Genomic DNA, 19,847 nt, shown 5'->3' with positions numbered 1-19,847 from the left:
GCCGCCGCAAGGCCACCTGGAGGACATCGCGCGACGACTACGGCGACGACGAATCGCCGGCCCAACTCAGCTCCGACGTCGTTGTCGTGTTCGGCGTCGTCGTCATCGTCTTACTTGGTCGCCGCGGCAGCTTGCAGCAGCCGCTTTACACAAGGGATGCCCTACTTCTCGCCAGCTATATCGTTGGAAATCTCGCGGAGAAAGCGGCGCGAAAGAAGAACAGAATGCGGATCACTGCTGGCAAGGAAAATTCGTGATCGCGACAACGGGCGATCGAGGACTGGCTGCTGTATAGCTGGCTGCTGCTCTTGAGGGCGCCGTTTCCCTGCTGCCGCCGCAGCACTATCGAAGAACAGGTTCACACGAGCCGAGCTGGAGCGAATATCTTCCCCCTCTCTTCTGGTGTATACCTCCGTGTTCTTTTCGTGTCCCTTTCGAACTCACTCGATACACTTTTCCTATGTCTTTCTCCCTTCGGCAAGACTTATGTGTAGAACTACTCCCGCACACGCGACCGCCAACCTCCGTGTTCTTTTTTTCTTTTTTCTTTTTTGCCCGAAGTTTGTAGTTTTATATTCGAGCGTTGGCCTCGTAGCTATTTCCTCCGTGGCTCAGCGAACCGGGAATCCGTAGGTAAACTGTTCAGCTATCGAATGGTTTACCCTCGATGCACTTCCAGGGATAGCTGACTAAAACAAGTTTTTAAGTCGGAAGGAATACAGGGAAGACAGACCCATTAATGTCTATTATTATTTGATATTGTAACCTTAATGTTGACCCCGTAAACACCCTGATTTGGGCACGGAAACGACAGTATTGTACGTGAATGACAATATATAACTTCTCGGTAGACGCGGCGTTCGCAAATTTTAATGGTCATCGAGAGTGCAGGCCATGTCGCCCGTTCTGATGATCTGGCGGGGAAATCCCTGCGAACTGTTTGTCCGCTTCGCGCGGGATACCAGCAATAAGCCTACTAATAACTTCGAGCATTTGGAGATTCTGCGGGGTCATTAAGAAATCGTTTAAGGCCTGGCAGACTCCCGACCTTCAGAAAAACAAAACTAAAAGAACTCTAGATGTGAAACACTTTCGCTTCGTCTGCTTTCCCGGATAGGCGTTCAGGACTGCCGTAGGTTGATGATTGTATTTAATCATTACTCCTCGTTCATGAGTTCCAGGGGGCTTTCTCCGCTTGACGCATATAGCGGTCCAGTAGACGAAGAGTTTGCACCCTCGGCACCTTTTGGCAACGATTTTGTTCGTTGTGTTTCCTCCGTAGGAGAGCTGCGCGGGAACTGTTTGGAGTATGTGAACTGCTGAACTTTCAATTGGGCTACGGCTGCGTTTCTCGGCAATTTTCAGGCAAGTTAAACTGTCCATTTACCTTAACCGTACGATCATTGTGTCGAGTGATGTCAAGTTTAACGCAATTTCCGCCTGTGTGCACGCCCAAGAGTTATGGCTCTAACAAGGCCTTCACCCGCTATTTGTCTCCGTCGATGCGTTTTTACCTTTCGTAATGACCTACTGAAGTGCGCTGCCTAATTTAAAATAAAAAAATTGTTTTTTTTTTCAGTCGCTTTTATACTCCTCGACCGGTCAGAAGTTTGACAACGCAATAAACTAAACTCCAGCTTATGGTTGAAGCCAGCCGAACGCCACAAGTATTACGCCCATCTTTTTCCGTCACGACAAGTAGCACCCGACACTTGCAACTCTCAGCCCTGCCCGAAATCGCGAATAACTCCGAATAAGCACGTTTAAGACAGTAGCATCGTCTCTGAAATACCCTGCCACTTAGCCCCTGAACGTATATAGAGCACAAAACAAGTAATGGCCGCTGAAGCCAGCGAACGATAGCGATTCGTAATTACGGGTGGCGAAGGGGGCGGCCGTGTCGGGAAGATTTCGCATCGCCGTTATGCCGCAATAATAATCGGCGCAGATGCACCAACGACCCCCTTCGTCGACAGTGGCTAGCAGTTTGCCTGTCACCGCGACTGTTACAGCTCAACCAGAAGACGAGCGGCCCGAGCGGCCCATCCAGCTCTGCCTCCCGCCCCCTCCGGCAGCGCGTCGCGTACACAAAATAACATAGCGGACCGTCTCGACGCCGCGGTTCTTCGGACGTCGGTTACGCGAGCGTTCCTCTCCCGCGCCCCCCTGCCGTCAACGCGCGCCTCGCCTTGCGGTGTCAGCGCAAACGGCCCGACGAAGGTTTCGGCGATTGGTCACGGTCATTGCCACGTAGTGTGAAGCCGCCCCGCGCATCGGGCGAGTTGCGCTTTTTACCTCTGTCACATTTCTGACGCAAAGGCCTCGCGAAGGGGCAGATGTATCCGGCGGGAATTGTAGCCGAGCTTTTGCGCCCTCTTCCCCCATCCTTTGGCTTCTGCGTTCGACGGACTGAATGAGGTAAAATTTGAGCTTTGAAATGTCGCTTGCACGTGATGTGCCTGCCCACCTCTCGTACATGCGTCGTTGCAGAGAATGTGCGGAAGGAGTCGTGCTCGCGCGAAGTCGTCGACGAAATTCGATTCGAAAAGTTACGCATTACGTGAGCCGAGGCTAGGGAGACGAATGGCAGTCTGGAATAAATTTCGCGGCACCCCAGAAAGGAGAGCAAATATGTGTGATCCCCTTTTTTGAGTGCACAAACTGTCAGATATTTCGCGAAAGGGCCGGGATGTAGTTGTACGTGTAGTTCCAAGGTAAGCCATTGTTCTGCGCTTTGCTGAACTGGGACAAACTGAACCGGAGGTGGTGCAAATAAGTGGAAATAGACGCGCCAGCGATTAGCTTTAAAAAGCGACACTACCAACAAGTATGTCGTCTCTTAATGCATGTTACTTTCGCTCGCAGTGAACCTGGTAACGTAGACTTTTATCCTGTATTTAAACGGTGAGACTGATCAGCCCATTCGTCCTTACATACGGCCAACGCATCGTCTACAGGCTTGACAAATCTGATTCAAGGAGTTGGTTGTTTTAAAATGTTGCACGTTGGACGGTAGAGCAAAGTTACTGTATGATTAACTGTCCTGATACTGCCAAGTTTTCGTAGCCTTGCACTGCTATGATAGCCCCCCTTAAAAGCTGCGTAGCCTTGATTCTACCTATAAATCTGTTACTCTACAGAACCGCAATCATTCCCAATGCCGGGGGTACTGCGACACTCGCAAAGCCAAGCCTTTAACTAAACAGGCGTTCTATTCACCCCTCCTATCCACAGCGCTGTGCGAAGACCTTCCCAGTGGCATCTCAAATCGCTTGCCCGTCCGACCGCATACGGTCGAGTTATCTCATCGGCATTGTGAATGAGCCACCGCGGCAGACGTAGAGAGTCAATATCGTCACGATTCGGCGCGCGCCGCGAACATTGACCGAATATGCAAACGAGGTGACCCCGTGGCACAAGAAATCTCTCTCGCCACAGCGACCACGCACACCTCCTGACCGCTGTAAAACGTCACAGGCGCAGAAGTCAGGACGAACAAGGTGAACGGAAAAATAAGAAAAGGGCGCAATCATACAATGGCCGGCGTGGCGCGTCTTGCAGTTCCAAACGAACTCATCGCCGCAGCATCGCTCGTGCGACACCGCGGGCGTTCCGCGACCCAAGCACCTACCGTAAGGTCACGCGGTCCACACAGAAGCGGCAGTAATCCAGTGGTCAGGGCACTTGGGAAAAGCGCGAAATCACAGCGTAATCCCTTCCTCTTATAAGCCTGGAAGGGCATCGACCACGGTGCTTCACCGGCCCCACCAGGGAGCCCCGCGGGAGGCGCGTCACACCTACCTAAGGATCATCGTGGACGATGGCTGCCGATGTCGTGCGAAACAAATCTCCGTTTTCCGCCGTCAGGCAAGGGGAAGACCGGTGGGCACGCGCGCTGACGGGCTGCACAGTCCGGGGATCAAAGGGTAGTCCGAACGGCGCCGGAGCCTTGGCAGCGGGGGTTTGCTAGGCACCACACGAGTACACAACAACGACAACAACAACAGCGGCACCCACTCGGCTGCAGCAGCCCTTGACGGAGGATGCGGCGGCGACGGTGGTGTGGACGTCGGGCGCGCCGGGCATGCAGTGCTTGGTGCGGAGGAGGCGCGTCCCACAGACTCAGTGTCCGATGGCTGACTCTTGGGAAACGGTCTAGATTCAGGGGACCTGTTTTTATATATAAGCGAGGGGGAACGCTGCCGCGGCGAGGGACGAGGAAGGATTGTAGCGGGAGGCCAGGCTGGCTGCTGCCCGCGCTCACTGAACAGGCGAGGGGCCGGAAGCGGAGGGGAGGGAGCCCTGCTCTCCGATGGAGGCTCCTCCGCTAACGGGACTCCTCCGAGTCGGCGGCCGCTGCTGGCGACGACGCTGGCCCAGTTCCGCTGCGCGGTGCGTGCCGCCGCTGGTGCCGCTTGCTGCTCCGTCGGCTCCGGCCGCTCGTTCTGTCGATGAGGCGTGACGCCGCCCGATGGAAATCACTGTGCACCGTTGTCCCCATCCAACCCGTTCTTCTCCTCCGGGATGCGGAGGTGATGGACGCTTGCTTGACCGTTCGTTTCTCCGCATCCGGTCGCCGCGAACTTGACGGGATGGGCGTCGATCTTGTTCACCACTCGGGGTCGAGCCAGCAACAGGGGCGCTGTTTGATTTTTGTCGTGGGGATTGTGTTGTGGTCTTTAGCTTGTGGTAGCGGAGGGAAGAGAAAATGTACAGTTACGTTCATGACCCCCAAAACCCGACTTCTATTGCAGTAAAAATGGCGCTTCGTCGTCCCGCCGCCCTCATGGTAGGCCGAGATTAGGCTCAACTTTGTGCATTCATAACTTTCGTTGTTGATGCTGAACCTAGGGTCCCTTCCGAGTAAGGCCACGCTAAATACTTGCAAGATTGTTACCAGGCACCAACAATGTTAGAAAAAAGAACGCGATGCATGTTTTTGACCTTACCTTTGGGAAGTCATAAGTACAGGCCGAGGCGAGTTTCTAGTCCTGGAGTCGAATTTGCGCAAGAGAGGATGTCGCCCTGTCACGGTGGGAAACGAAAAAAGGCTGGCTGGCAAAGTAAATTTGTCGTATAATCGGTGGTAGGATGGCAAATTCCAGACGACAATAATGTTCCCACTGCTCATTATAACGTACTGCTGAAGTAGTAATGCGTTGAAGTTCGAGTAGGGAGCCCCAAGACAGAATCATGCTAGGGAAAAGGGGCGAGGGGTGATTGTGTAATTTAATGTCCCAAATTGTTCGCGCGAAGCTTTCTTCCATCGTGTCGAATTCCACTGTTCTGACAATAAGGTGCAAAATTGCGTTCTATTGCTGTTTAGCTGCCTGCCGAACTATTGCGCGGGGCTGTCTAAGCTTGCACAGGAATTTTCCGTGGGCTGCGGAAGCACAGAATTGAAGCTTTGTATACGATTTGTACGTGTGGGGAGAGGGGGGGGGGGGGCGGAGTCGTGCACGTTAGTTTGAATTTACGATAACCCATGGTTGGCGCCCATGATATTAAGGCAGGCAGCATGTTATGACGTAAGCACGCAGTAGTAATAAATGCATAATATATTATGACGGAAATGCAACATGCCAATTATTTTGTGGCAGCTGGTTTTCCTTGTTGAGATGTAACTGTTATCGTGTTTCCGAAATTATACCGTCCTGGTAGGGAAATAATGTGAAACTCACCTACCCCACTCGCCCACTTAGTCACTTCCTCACCCACCCACCCTCACCCACTCGCCCACCCACTCATTTACCCCACAATCACCAATAATTCACTCACCCACTCACCCACTGACTAAGCAATCATTCACTCACCACTCATTCACTCACTCTATCACCCACCCCCCCCACCCACACACTCAGTCATTCACTCAGCTACCTAGTCGCTCGCCACACAATCACCAATAATTCACTCACCCACCCACCCACCCACCCATCCATTGACTTACCAATCATTCACTGACCACTCATTCGCTCACTCAATCGCCCAACCGCTCTGACTCACTCGCCCACCCACTCACCCAGTCCCTCAGCCACCCACTCACTTACCACTCATTTAACACTCCCTCACCCACCCAATCACTCACTCACTCATCACTAACCCATCCACCGACTCGCTCGCTCACTCACTCACCCACTCACTCACTCACCACTCAATCATGAATCATTCATTCGCTCACTCACCCGCCCACCTATTCACTCACTCGCCCACCCACTCACTACCTCGTTCAGCCACCAGTCACTCCCTCACCCATCCACCCACTTACGCATTTATACAGTCATTCATCCACCAACCAATTCACTCCCTCACTCATTGAACCACCCACGTATTCGCTCACTCACCCACTCACCCCCACCCACTCGCCAACCCACTCACACTCATTCACTCATTCATACACTCACTCACTCAATCACTCAACCACCCACCCACCCACCTACCCACCCACTCGCCCAATCACTCACTGACTGTCCCACACTTTTTCTCATTCACTCACTCACTCACCCACTCACTACCTCAGTCAGGCACTCAATCACTCTCTTCTTCAGCCAGCCAGCCACCAACCCATTCACTCATTCACTCACCCACCCATTTATTCATTTACTCGCTCATTCATACAGCAACTAATTCACTCACTCACTCACTCACTCACTCACTCACTCACTCACTCACTCACTCACTCACTCACTCACTCACTCACTCACTCACTCACTCACTCACTCACTCACTCACTCACTCACTCACTCATAACAAAGAACCGCTCAAAAACGGAAGACACTATAGACCAGAAGTCTCAAACGAGCGGCGCGCGGACCTTTCGACTGCGGCTCGGCCTGCTCACGAGTGTCTTGTTCATTTATTTTCTGTTTTTTTAGAGCTAACGGGTGATTGCACGCCGTGTTAGCGTAGTCAAGGAATCCTGATGCCAAGGTTTCCTGAAGGGATTCTCGAACCGTTACGCCAAATTCCATTCCGAAATGACCCGACGTATTTACAAGGTGTGGGAAAGGACGTGCTTCTTTCCAATGGCAGCGTCAGCGGACATTTTATTAACCCCCCCCCTCCTTAGTTTCAACCTTCTTCGCTCTCAAGCCCGTTGCGGGACTAAATTTTATGACTGCGGCCCGCTGGATGGTGTGAGTTTAAGACCCCTTCTTTAGGCCAATACAGCAGGACGAGAACGAGCTGCAGTGAAGCGTTGCTCTTGCGCAAGCATCGTACTTGGGTGAATCACACCTCGGCCGAACGTGAGTGCTCGAATCTCGGGCAAACAGGGGAGGGTCGCAGAAGACAGCTCATTGCGATTCTCCAGGGCATCCGCTCGATTTATTGTCCGCACTGCACTCCTCCACTGAATACATACATACGTATCTTGAGAAAAGATTAGCCGTGAGAAAGATAACGCCAGTCGTTAGCGAGATGGAGTGCACCCCGGAGTACGCACACCTCGCGCGTTCCTGGTCGCGCGAACCTGAGGGCGCGGTGGAGTCAGCCTGCATTTCAATGAACGTGCCGGAACACCCGCGGCGAGAGCGGCTACAAACGGCTTTGTTCCATCTTCGTTTCGGACCATGAATCCTTTCTTCTCCCTCCTATGCCGACTCCGGATGGGCGACCTTGTTTCTTCTTCCTCCCGTACAAGGAGTTTCAGCGCCCGCTGTATATATATCCGAACCTGCACGCTGAGAAGAGCGGGGCTTCCTTTCTTTTCTTTACGGTCCGTTTAAAGAGCAGGTCGACCTTGAGAATTGCCTGGCGTGTAATACGGCTCGGGCGCGTTGGCTTCGTACGGGTTTTGGCCAGCATTTCACGAACGACTAATTGAGCGAGGACAGCCAGTCGAAACCAAGGAATCGCAGACCAGGGATGCCTTCTGGTGGTGCCCGCCCGCAATATTAGCCTCTTCTGAAGAAATATATACTGTGTGTCTGTCTGTGTGTCTGTCTCTGTCTGTCTGTCTGTCTGTCTGTCTGTCTGTCTGTCTGTCTGTCTGTCTGTCTGTCTGTCTGTCTGTCTGTCTGTCTGTCTGTCTGTCTGTCTGTCTGTCTGAGGTGTAAGAAGGCCTGTGTTTTAGGCTAGTTTTGATACATCGACACTGACAGACGTTGGCTAGAGACAGTGGCTCCTACTCGGCATTGCTTGCCAGGTAAAAACACCCTGCGAGTGAATCAGGAGCCCTCAAGCCCGCCTATATTACTCTTCAGCTCAACGCCAACACAGAAGCAGTGTGAGATGAAGGCGAGGCACAGTACGCGAGGTTCAGACGGCGCAAGCCCAATTACATTAGAAACCAAGTTCAGGCCCCCCACCTCCTGAGGGTTTCAATCTCCCTTTTTTAAAGCCGACGGCTTCAAGATTACACTTCTCTACTTACTACCAATGACTACAGTTATGGTACGCGAGATTTGCGATGTAAAAAACGAAAATCGCCGAAATGACCTTAGTAATTACCCTCGCGCATATTTCATTCGAAGTGCTCGCCGCGTCTGCGCGTCTAATCACCGCGGCCTTTCAAAAGCCATAAACCGCCTCGGCACACCGCGGCGTCCGACTAAACGAGAGTCTCCTCTTCGAACCTCAAGCAAGGGCAAGCTTGCACGTACACGCATTGATGTGTATACGGGAGCACTCGCGTAGTTTCTCGGACAATACACGGCCTTTCTCCTTTCTCTCTACCAAGACTCTCGCTCTCGGAACGACTTTATGACGCCGCGGCTCCTCCGCCAGAACGATCCCCTAAAGGCCGCAATGTCAGAGCGGCAGTGAGGCTTTAGCCAAACCCAGAAAATCACCGCAAGGAAACGTGCTACCACTACGCTCTCTACTCCTCCGCGCTACCATGAGCTTAAAAAAGACGGCCACTGGGGAACCGCCACCGGAACAAAAGGCAGCAGTGGAGGGCTCCCTCCGTTTAATTCACAAATGGATGACCATGGTTGACGCGCGCGCACGCGCGCCAAGGTCACTGTGCGAAGGATGTTCGTGAAGGCTGCGATGAAGAAAAATGTAGCCGTAAAGCCACTCGTAATTTGCGTTACGCATTGTCCTCCGTCCGAGGCATACGCTTCGCCACAGGAGCACAGATGCGCCCCAGTTCGATCAGTGTTGGCCGCGAAGGGCGAAGCGTCGATGAGACGGAGGACGCTGCGGCGCGGCCCGCTAATGCGACGCTGCTAATGCCTTGGCCTTTGCGCACGACCGCCGCCTTTCGCGAATAAACATGCGGCTCCCTCACTTATTGCTTTTATTTTCTTTAAGAGTGTCCTTTGGAGCTCAGAATCGGTTTCGTTCGGGCTCTGTCTGGCAGTGGCGAATGGGGTCATAGTAGCTGTGGGACGGCTGTCATTTGCCGGCGATAAGTTGCTAGGAACTGCGCTTTATATATAAAATAAGAAAAAAAACTGAAGCGCCCATAGTAGAAGCTTCATCGCCATTATTTTTGTAGTTTGATAACAGTAAGTCTGTGTGTTGCCGACGCGCGACAGATTACCGCAAGAATAGCGAGTGTAGGGTGCTCTAGAAGTGAAGAATGTTGGCCGGTGTGGCTGTAGCTCCTAGCGCAAGTTTTTAACCCCGACTTTCCTCCGTGCCTTGCAGAATAGTCTGTCATAGCTGTTATGACGGAGACACAAAAGCGTGCATGTTCCACAAAATTCTAAACAAGCCCGTTCTTTTATTCGGGATCCGGGCCAAGTTCAGCCCATATCAACGAGCAGCCATTTTCCCGGCAATTAGTACCCTGTTATCTGGGTCACCCCTATCACTGTAGAAACTATTGAGCCTCTGGGACAATCTAACAATCTTTATTGCCCTCCGGGAGTTAGACATAGCGACAAAGATGTGCGGACACTATACTGTTGATGTATGTTTAGTTTACATACTGTATATAGCATATAGCTCACTGAGCGCACAAATGTTCCAGGAGCGGTCCGTTCTAATGTAATTTTTATTGCTTAATTTATTTTTTATTAAGCCACTGTGTCTTTTCCAAATGCTAAAGTTTGGAGTCGCCAGCTTATGTTTGGTTCATAGTTCCCCTCCCCATTAAAAAAAAAAAAAAACTTTTCTTTCTCTAGACATTCCAAGTGCCAAGGAAATGTCATCGTTATAACCGATACTTGTTATAAGCGGGTTGCGAAATAAAAAGACGGAACAGAGCTAAAAACATTTTATTCGCATGCCAGCAAGGTCGTACTACTACTACTTTGCGGAAAAGAAGCCACAGTCGGTCACCTTTATTTGCCGCGTCTGAAGTTAGCGCAATTTTTTTTAAAGAGCATCTATTGGTGCTTCACCTAGCTGAGGTAAATGTCCTTGGCGGAAACAAAGTCCCCGAGGGACTGTGTCACGCATTGGGCCTCCTACGAAGACACTACCTGAGTAGGCTGCGCAACTGCGTCATTAGAATCGTCACTGTTGCACTTTTCGTGCACAATATCACCGGATTCAATTGTTATATCCGATATCGTGGCACTGGAGCATTGTAATAAGCGGTTTATTTTACCATAGAAAGAATACTAAAGTTGACGGTACCATAGCTGTTCATCGTTACACCCAATATATTGTTATAAACGGTATCGTTATAAGTGGACTCGACTGTATATCTCGTAATTTACGGAGCCGTCAATGGTTTATCGGGGGAGCTTTCTGTCGGTGTGCTTCGCATAGGTGTCGTCAAGAGCGGAAAGACAGCGCCTACGCCGCTCGTCACAGCTTTAGAATGGCTCACAGGAGCGAAACGTGACGGTAATCGAGTTCCAGCGCAACACGTTCCGGGCACGGTTACCGTAGCAACGGTCACAGCTGCGATCCGGGACGCGACGGAGGATTAAACAAACTCTACTTATTTTCATGCGTACACACAGTTTATTTTCACGCGTACGCACAACTGCCAGATCACCGTCAGCGCTGTCCCCTCCTTCTGCTATTATGGCCGTGGTCGTTGCCTTCGAAACCAAGAAACAAGAACAAATTTGCCCTTGGATCTTCTTTTTAAGTGCGCCAAGCTGCTATGTTCTATGTGGTTATGGGCACTTAAGATTTATTCTTTATTGGTTGCTTAATTTTTGACCCAGCTTTGTCTGCATTTCAACGTAAACCAACAGCTGCTCCATTGCTTTGTTTCAATTAGGCATTGTCCCAGCTAGAGTACCGAATACATAAGTATAGCACTTCACGTACTGCTCCTGACCGCTTTAACGACGAGCGCAGCATGGCAACGCGGGCGATTCCCATCCAGTGACGAATGGAGGTTAAAAGGTATAAGGAGGCTAAAGTGCGAATCGAGATGCACAGATCAGCTCAGTCCTACCACGATGCGCGCATTACCTACGCCAAATAACACTCCTCATTTTCGACCTCCAGGCTTCGGGCCAAAGGGTTAGTACCGGTCGGTCTCTAAGTACGACGGCTTGCCCGATCGAGACGCGGCAGACTGAAGTCCCCGCTACGAGCGGTAATGATTGCTACCGCAGCGGTCTCATCGTCAATGCGTATGCGATCGAGCTGTACGACGGCGCATCGTCGCGGTCGACTGCGCCGCGGCCTTCTCCCCTATTATTCGCGCCAAGAGCGTGGTGGCGGCCAGGCGATCTGGCGACGACCGTCGGCGGTGCAGGCGGGACACTCCAGGAGGAAGACGAAGCGGGAATAATAAGAATAAGAAGACAAGAAAGGGAGAATCGATTCCTCGTCGCATAAAATGACCGATACAAGGAGGAGTGATCGTAAGCGCGCGTGCGCCTTGCTCCCGTTTCTCGGGGCCAGCTTCTTCGGCGGCGGTTTGTGGGGCGTGTCCGCGCGCTCCAGACGCGCTGTATCCTGGCCCGCTAAAAGAGGACTGCTGGTGTAGTAATGAACGCGCGTTTCTTTTTTTTTCTTTTTTTTCCAGAGGAAGACGATGAAGCCGACCTTTCCTTTTATAGCGGCGCTTACGGCGCTTTTTTATCGCGCGTCTGTAAGAGAAAGCGAGAGAGATACAGAGAAAGAGAGAGAGAGGGGGGAAGGAACGGCTCGGACAAGTGCTGACGCGAAGGCACGCTTTTCCTCCAGGAGAGGGTTGCGCATGCTGCGTGTACGAGTGCCGAATCGCTCGCGCGCTAGTAAGTTGTCGGCTTGAAAATAATAACAACCAGGGATGGGATAGATGCCGCCGCTCCGAGCAAATAAACACGTTCTCGGAGAAAAGCGCGTTTCTTGCGGCGCGAGCGCCCCCTGCTCTTACGAGATTGCTCGGCATTCTGTTCCTCTCATAGCCTTGTTTGTTGTTGTTGTTGTTTTGTTCCATCACGCTCGAATGTGGGCGTCGAATCGTAATTCTACTCCGAACTTCGCTCTGTCGCTGTATTACGTTATTATTCCTTTTACCCCCCTTTCCTACCCCCGCTTGTGTTTTCTCTTTTTTTGTTAGGTCGTTCGATGAGGAACCCATTCTCTTGAACGTAAGCCGCGAAACCTCGGGAATTGCGGGGCAGATTGCCGTGCTGCCTCTGCCGTACAAGTTTATTGGGGTGTCGTTACACGGGGGCGTGTACGACGCGTGCACGGGCGGTTGTTTTCTCCGCCTCTGTCTGCGCTCCTGAAGTACCACCTTGTGTGCGTTTCTCCGACTAGCTCGGGTCGAATCACTGGAACAAGGACCAGGAAATATATTCGGCAGGATTTCTGAAGCTTTTGCACTCCGGGGTGACCTTGGGCATTCTGGAGCGAACATTTTGTCGGTATTTATGATCTTCGAGCCTTTTAACAGCAGCACTGCATGCCTCATGTAGTACATTTACTAATAAGAACTTCGTTATTGGTAAGAACAATATTTTAGGATTTTATGCACAACTTTATATTCCAGTGTGAAAGGCAAGGTGGTGAAGGATTACTTTCAGGTTACTTGCTTCGACTGAAAACTGAAAGAATCTTGAGGCTGACACGGACACAAAAAATTATTGTCCTTTCACTCTGTGAAAATAGGTGACCTGCGAAGCTTCACGCCGTCCTCATAGTGCACATAACAAAGTACGATTGTTTGTAATTTACGGCTGAGCATACTTCCCAGCCAATTACCTAAATGAAATTTGGAAAGACCCGAACTTTATCCTAGCGGACAAAGTAGAGCTGTCTCTTTCCCTCACGCGTCGTAGGCATCTTACTGTTTGCGTAACACGCCAACCCAGCCCACTCTACCACTGACGGCACCGGACCTGTCGCATCGGGCTGTTTGACGGCCCCGTTTAAACTTCATGACAACACAACGGACATGTCATCAGTAAGGGTATGAAACCTATAGCTGCGCGTGCCCACCTCCCATTTCCCTCCACTCCCAACCCGTGCACGCATAAACCGGTAACCGGTCCTGAGCGCGGGTTCTTAGACGTGAAAGACACTGCCGAACATGTCGCTCTGAAAGCCCTTTAAGCTGAACAAGCGATATTGGCCCACGTCGGCGTTCTAAGCACGCCAGTTGCTGGCTGTTCATCCGGGAGGTATTCGTAGCTACTCGGCCAGCTGGAACTTTCAGTGGCAACGGCGGCAGCAGCGGCTTTACGTTGTTTTTCTGCGCCCATACACGCTTCGGTTCGGGCTGACGCTTCTTCAGTTTCCTCACTTTTTCCTCCAAGCGAATCCTCCAAGGCCCGTACCATGCTCCGATGAAAATGGACTGAAACCGCGCGATTTTTCGTCGCATCACCGTCACTTTTAACCGAGTGCTTCATGACAGTGACCGGCATTGGCCCCCACCGCGTTCCTGGCTTCGAAATCAACTATTACTTCGAAGGACGAAGTAAATCTGGGCCAGGTAGGAAGCAGCCCATAGGCCTAATGGTCCAAAAGCTCTGCAGCACTCATGACTATGGTTTCCGTGCCGCTGACGAGTTCAAACCGCTACGCGGTGTTGACTGATCACTCCTCGGAATACCCCCCCTCCAAGCGAACGACATGCGTCCGTCCCGTAGCGAGTTCACACCCCGAAGGCCTCGTTCTTTATTCTAGCTACACACACGTGGGTGTCCCTATCGCTGCCCAGTCGGAGGCATCTTATTGTCGGTGCAACATACCAACCCAGACCCAAACCGCTTGATTGCAGAGGACATCTGAAGGGGCGCTATGAGCCATGAGACTGCCACGTTGAAGTCTCCCGCAGCCACAACTCTTGTGTCATCGGTAGCGGCATTAAGCCCTGCTGTACGTGCATGCCCCTTCCTTCCTCCCCCAAACCGTGCACGCCTAAACCGGCAACCGGGGATGGGTGCATTATTAGGCGTGGAATACACCGGCGAAGGGAGAGAACGACTTTAAATGCGGCCAAACTACGATCTATTGTTATTATTCCGCCCCAATAACTATACCCATGGTCATAGTTCTTGTGGCGGAACTATGACCATGGTCATAGCAGCTGGTCAACGAGGACCACCGACGCCACAATGTCGCTCAAAATGGCTTTCAAGCTAAAGATGAATTATGTGCTCAAGCCGGCGTCCCAACGGGGCAAGTTGCTTTCAACTGGCAAGGACCCGCAGCTAATGGGCGCAGTGGAATTTGAGGCGGCAACGGCCGCGGAGGCGGCGGCTTTCGGGCGTTTTTACACCCATCCGCGCTGCTGTTGATTCTCCGCCATTATCTGATAACGGCGCGCTGCGGTCGCTCCGGTTGTACTTCGTGTGGTACCGGGGAGCTATTGAAAGCTCCATTTACTCATGTCAGCCGACTACGCAACTTGTGAAATAGGCATCGGTGTTGCCGAGGGGAATAATCGTTGTGATAACCGCTGTGAAAGATGGGTTGGTGGCGGGGAGGATGAGCCCCGGAGCCCAGCCGAGTAAATTGCTTAACCGGAAGATAACTCGGGGGGTGAGGCATGTACTGCTTTGTAGTAAAACAAAATAAAGACTGTCCAAAACGCATACCCGTTTTTGAAACATTTCTCCAAGGGATTGCAAAATGATTGACTAAGGCCAATCGAATGCTAGGCGGATGTAAAGAGTTGTCATGGCAAAACTGCTGCACGTTATCTGGTGTAAAAAATACATGTGGCTTAACTCAGCAAACCCTGGATATGCAAAACGAAAACTTGGTTAATCCTGGCGAAGTTTTGGTTTCACTTCATTAACCTTTGATTTATCGATAGGTATCATACTCAGGTGTACACTCATCCTTAAGCCACGTATGACGGCTGTGCCTAGGTCGACGGCAAGACATGACTGTGATTAAGGATTGGTAGACAAGCATCGTTAGGCTCAAAGCCTCCCGCTTCCGCGCAACGCTCATAGAGGACGTCTTGGCCTGTCTTTTATCAATGGCGAAGCTCGAACTGACTAGGTGAGCGCTGCGCTCCTCTTAGCCAAGTACGCGGCGAGCCACGTGGTAGGGCGGCGACCCAGCTGCGGAGAGCGCATGCGCATTGTCGCTGGCGGTGGTGCAGCTGGGCGCGGCGATTCATGTGATGCGTTGCCAAGGCAACGGTGCAGCTTCGGTCAAAGGAAAGTCATATTGCTGGAAACGGCGTAACTAGGCTCAACTAAGTTCGTAAAGCTTTGCTTTAAACAATCTTCTCTTTACCGACGCATGGAAAACTCACGTGCGGGATTGTCAAAGAGTGAATAATTTAGAGTGACGTTTCTCTTCGTACGCCAACGGGCGTTACGCACAAGCCCCTGGCTCTCCAAGCCCATGCCTTTGGCCGGTCTTGTTCAGCCCATGCACAGCGCTTGCTGCAGTGTGCCCCCAACTGACGGTGCACTTGATTGGCAGCCGGACGTCGACGTTTCCACTTCGTTGCCTGGAATTTGCAGTATTGGACAATTCGCGTGGCCTTCTCGCCGATAGAGAGGACAAGGTGCTTAGCTGTGATTTTGATTGTTTAGTTTTTTTTTTATTCCTCACTGAGCGTCGTTGTGCACGTGGCTGGCTGTCCAAGTGTCCACTGTTTGTTCTTGAATCTGCGGGCGCTCTTTCTCTCGCCAGTTCACGTGCGCTCGCGCTACAGACGCCGAGTTCGCGAATCCGATTGCCGCCGGTTCCAGAGCGTGCTAATGTGGTCCACTCTTGGAGAGATGTGAAAGCCTGCGAACAAAACGGTCGGGAGTGCCAGTCATGGAGACCTTTCAGCGGCAAGTTCGGAAATCCATGTGAGGTTCAACAGCCGGGTCTCGGACAAAGGGAGATATGGCGCGACAGAAGAAGAACGTAACGATCCCGATGAAGAGGAAGCTCGGCGCAAAATCCACCACGCCGCTACTCGAGAACGGATGTGACGACTTCGATCCAATCCCGAATATCGGGCCGGTGAAGCGGCGGCGAGACGTCAGCCAGTTCCAGAAGATTCGGAGTTACGAGCTCGCGTACATTGTGCATATTTTAATGGCGAAATGTTTATTGCTGTTTAGTAGGTTAACGACCACGCCACGCAGAAAACTTGACCGAGTCTCTTAGCATAACGACGCATAAACTTAACCGAACCAAGAATAAGCTAGGTGGGGCCACGGCCACCAGCTCCTCTGTTTCTCCAGCCTTAAACATCTAGCGTAAGTTACGCCATTTTTTTTTGCCCCTGACAGACGGTGTGAACGTGATTGGCAGCGGGCTGCCCACATATACAGCCTTGAATCTGCACTGTTCAGTTATTCACGTCAGCTTCTCCCCAAAACACGAGAGAAAGACAGGTTGATGTGATTGTTTTGTTTTTTGTTTCTGGGGAGCGTCCGCTTTGACCTTGAGAAGCGGGTTTTCGCCCCCGCTTCAAACCTACACCACTGGGTGGCCTGTCCCGGAGCCCGCTCCTCCCACCTCTAGCTCTCTTTTCGTCCAGCGCTGGCGTCCCTCTCCCAGCTTAGCGGCTTCCAACAGATTCTCGCGGATTTTTATTTATTTATTTGAATACTTTCCATGCCTGAAGGCTTTGCGGAAAGGAGTGGGGGTTATACAGCAAAAAAGTGAGTCAGATGTTACAATTGTTGCAAAATAGGTAGTTTGAACGTTGCAGGGTCGGGGAGGGTTGCAGTGTCGGCGGAAAGGTGGTTCCAGTGCTAGCTTGTTCTTTGAATGAAGGAGTCACTGTTAATATAAACCAACGGGGGCATCTAACATGCTTGAAATCTCGGCACACGAGTGTTTTCGCTTGCGCCTCCATCAGATATGCGGTTGCCGCTGCAGGAATCGAACTCGCTTCCATACGCTCAACAGCACAAGGCCTTAGCCACTCAGCCACTCCGGTGGCTAAAAGAAACAACTAGTTTTGCCTCAAATAAAAATTGATTTTGGAAGACGTGCTGTGACTGATCAGCGAAGCTGTCTGGAGACCAGAGAAACTTTTGAGAGCACGACAAAGACGTGACACAGAATTTAGATAACCGGTATGAGCAAATTTTATTTTTATTCAGCGTTATCGGCGCTTATCTCTAAGAAAGACACATACATACATGCAGACACTTTTATTTTGACTCCATAATCTTGAAAATGATGCCTATGATTACTAATGTACTCAAAGTTCATATCCAAATGATGAGCTTTATGAGCTTGGTGTAAAAAAGCGTTGTATAGAAGTACATGACCATAGCGCTACACTGTGGATCGGTAACTCTACCGAAAAGTAATCGCTTGACCCCTTTGCGAAAATCGCGTATAGCCAAAGAACCTGCATAGCGAAGAGGAGCGGTTTAGACAACCGTACTGCGACGAAGCCACAAAGCCCACATAGTGACGCGCATCATCTTTTGTAATTGGCTTTTAAGTTTTGCTGATTAATAACGACAACAGTGGTTACACTATCTCAGCGCTCAGTGCATTTCATTTGCTATCCAGACTATTGTTCGGTGAACACACTGTTGCCTTCGAAGGGGAATGGGAGACGATCGATTCATACGGCTCCCCCTACGCGCGGGGGTCAAAGGTCCCCAATGGAGAGGGCACCGCAGGCGTGACGAAACAACGCCTCTGTCATCAATCCCGGCACCGACAGCCTCTTCCGGATACCCTGCAACACACTGACGCATTGTCTTTGCTGCCTCCGACGCCTGACTGCTCGTTATCGAGGACCCGGAGTCATTCGCACGCGGGTACGTCGGTGACCCACTGCGGCGCCCTTTGTAACGCTGCAACAATCAGCCGCTTTCTCCCGGTCGCGGCTTGTGTGGGCTCTGTTGTGAGGATAAGGGGTGCCCCTCGTTGCTTCCTACGAGCACTCACTTTTCGTTGAGAAGTTTCGAAGTTCGTTAATGGTGTCTTCACAGCTGGTGGGAAACGGCATTCACTGGTCTGAAACGAAAACAGAGGCATTATTTCTTCACTCGAAGTTGATAGATAGGGTAATGTTTTATTTCACAAAACGAAAATTATTTTTCGACTGTATTCAGACGTTTGAAGACCCGTTTAAAGGGCATGCACTTGCACATTCGACCAGCAACGCCGTAGTACTGTGTCAGTTATATACGTGATTTTAGAAGCAATTAATAAGGGATTTAAAAAAAAAGCGCAGGCTGATCCACCCTGTGGGGGCGGTTAGGAAGCAAAGCTTTATAAACCACTTACCACGGGTGACTACGACCCCCTTGCGTTAATCACACGTACACTGTACCTGCAACACGTCCTTTATTATTCTACTTCAGCGCGACATTCAGCACGGCCGTGCGATCGGTGTGATACAAACTCAGCGTTTTCACCGCATTTCATACTTTTAAGTGTTTTCACCTCAGTTATATCTTGTAGCAGCTGCGCAGCTGCGTAAAACCATGGGGGTTACGCAGCCGACGAACGCAGTTGAAACTGTTCCTGGTTTTTTTCGCACGAATCTATCGTTGCGCTGTCTACTGCATATCCGAAATGCAAGTTATCCATAGATCGCCGGCAGAGACGGAGGAGAAGTGAGATGCCATGCGTTGGTGTGAGCTTCCTTTAATTTTTACTAACTCCTAGCTCATGCGCAAGGCGAGCACACGGCTGCTACACGTTCCATGGGCGGAGCGCACAGCGGTGCGAGAGGTCGCGTGACGCTATCACGTGGCATTCAGCGAGAACGCAGGGGGTAAACCCGAAGATTTGCTCGGTGAGTGCACCGTCTGTCTCCGTCATCTCCGCACTAGCTTGTAGCTCAATTGGTAAGAACGGGCTCTTGCTCAGTTTCTCTATTCGGTCCAGGTTCGATTCCTGACGGTGTCAGTAATTTCGCTTATTATTAGTTTGCGGGAGCTTTCTGTTGACGTCAACGGTCGCGGCAAAACCCTTGGCTGGCAGAGATACAAAGCTTCGCTTTAAAAACATTATATATGCCCTATAACGCTGGTTTTGACAAATCGGCAATGGTACTTTTGCATTTGTCCTCCTTTCGCTTGCAGTCCAGTCGAAATTCTTACCGAAGCGACTGAAGCGTATTGACAGCCACTTCCCTGATGTGTGCAAGTGTCCCTTTGATAGATTTAAAGTGGTTTGCATGAATACAGTGCATAATTCCCATACGCAATGAGAATTTTAATTTTAGCGTTTTGCGCTCCGAAGCTATTACCAGGTTATAAACCTCGCCGTAGCGGAGGGCTATGGGGGAATTTAGACCACCTCGGAATGCTTAACGTGGTTCGAAATGTTGACATACGGGAGTTTTCGTTTTTTTTTTTCCTCTATTAGAAAACATGGGCGCCGCGGCCGGGATCAAATCCGGGTCCTTGGGCTCCGCAGCTCAACGCTTGAGCCACGGAGCAACAGTAGTTGCGTACGTCGATCAAGGAACCTCACGGGAGCGCATAACTTGGTAAGATTCGAAACGTGTCTGTTTGTTTTACAAAATCGTGAATAATTGTCAATGTGCCATCTGGTGACATTGATTGTTTCGCGTTGTGCCGCGTTAGGTTTTGTAATCATAACCACGCTGC

At 51.1% G+C, this 19,847-nt stretch overlaps 1 protein-coding gene across 1 annotated transcript in view; it reads right to left on the bottom strand.

Moving 5' to 3' along the window:
• Positions 1-4,129, bottom strand: part of Cysu (peroxidase homolog) — a 210,983-nt gene extending 206,854 nt beyond the window's left edge. Inside the window, exon 1 of the mRNA XM_077703910.1 lies at positions 3,802-4,129. Within this exon, the coding sequence (XP_077560036.1) occupies positions 3,802-3,812 (11 nt within the window). The 5' untranslated portion in view covers positions 3,813-4,129. The remainder of the gene's footprint in view (positions 1-3,801) is intronic.
• Between the last annotated feature and the right edge of the window lie 15,718 nt (positions 4,130-19,847).

The sequence above is a fragment of the Haemaphysalis longicornis genome, unplaced genomic scaffold (assembly GCF_048455015.1).
Source record: "Haemaphysalis longicornis isolate Haplotype H1 unplaced genomic scaffold, Haemaphysalis longicornis Haplotype H1 scaffold_3, whole genome shotgun sequence".
In the NCBI taxonomy this organism is placed as follows: Eukaryota; Metazoa; Arthropoda; class Arachnida; order Ixodida; family Ixodidae; genus Haemaphysalis; species Haemaphysalis longicornis.
Note: the sequence above shows the minus strand (reverse complement) of the source record. Positions and strands in the feature narration are given on the sequence as shown.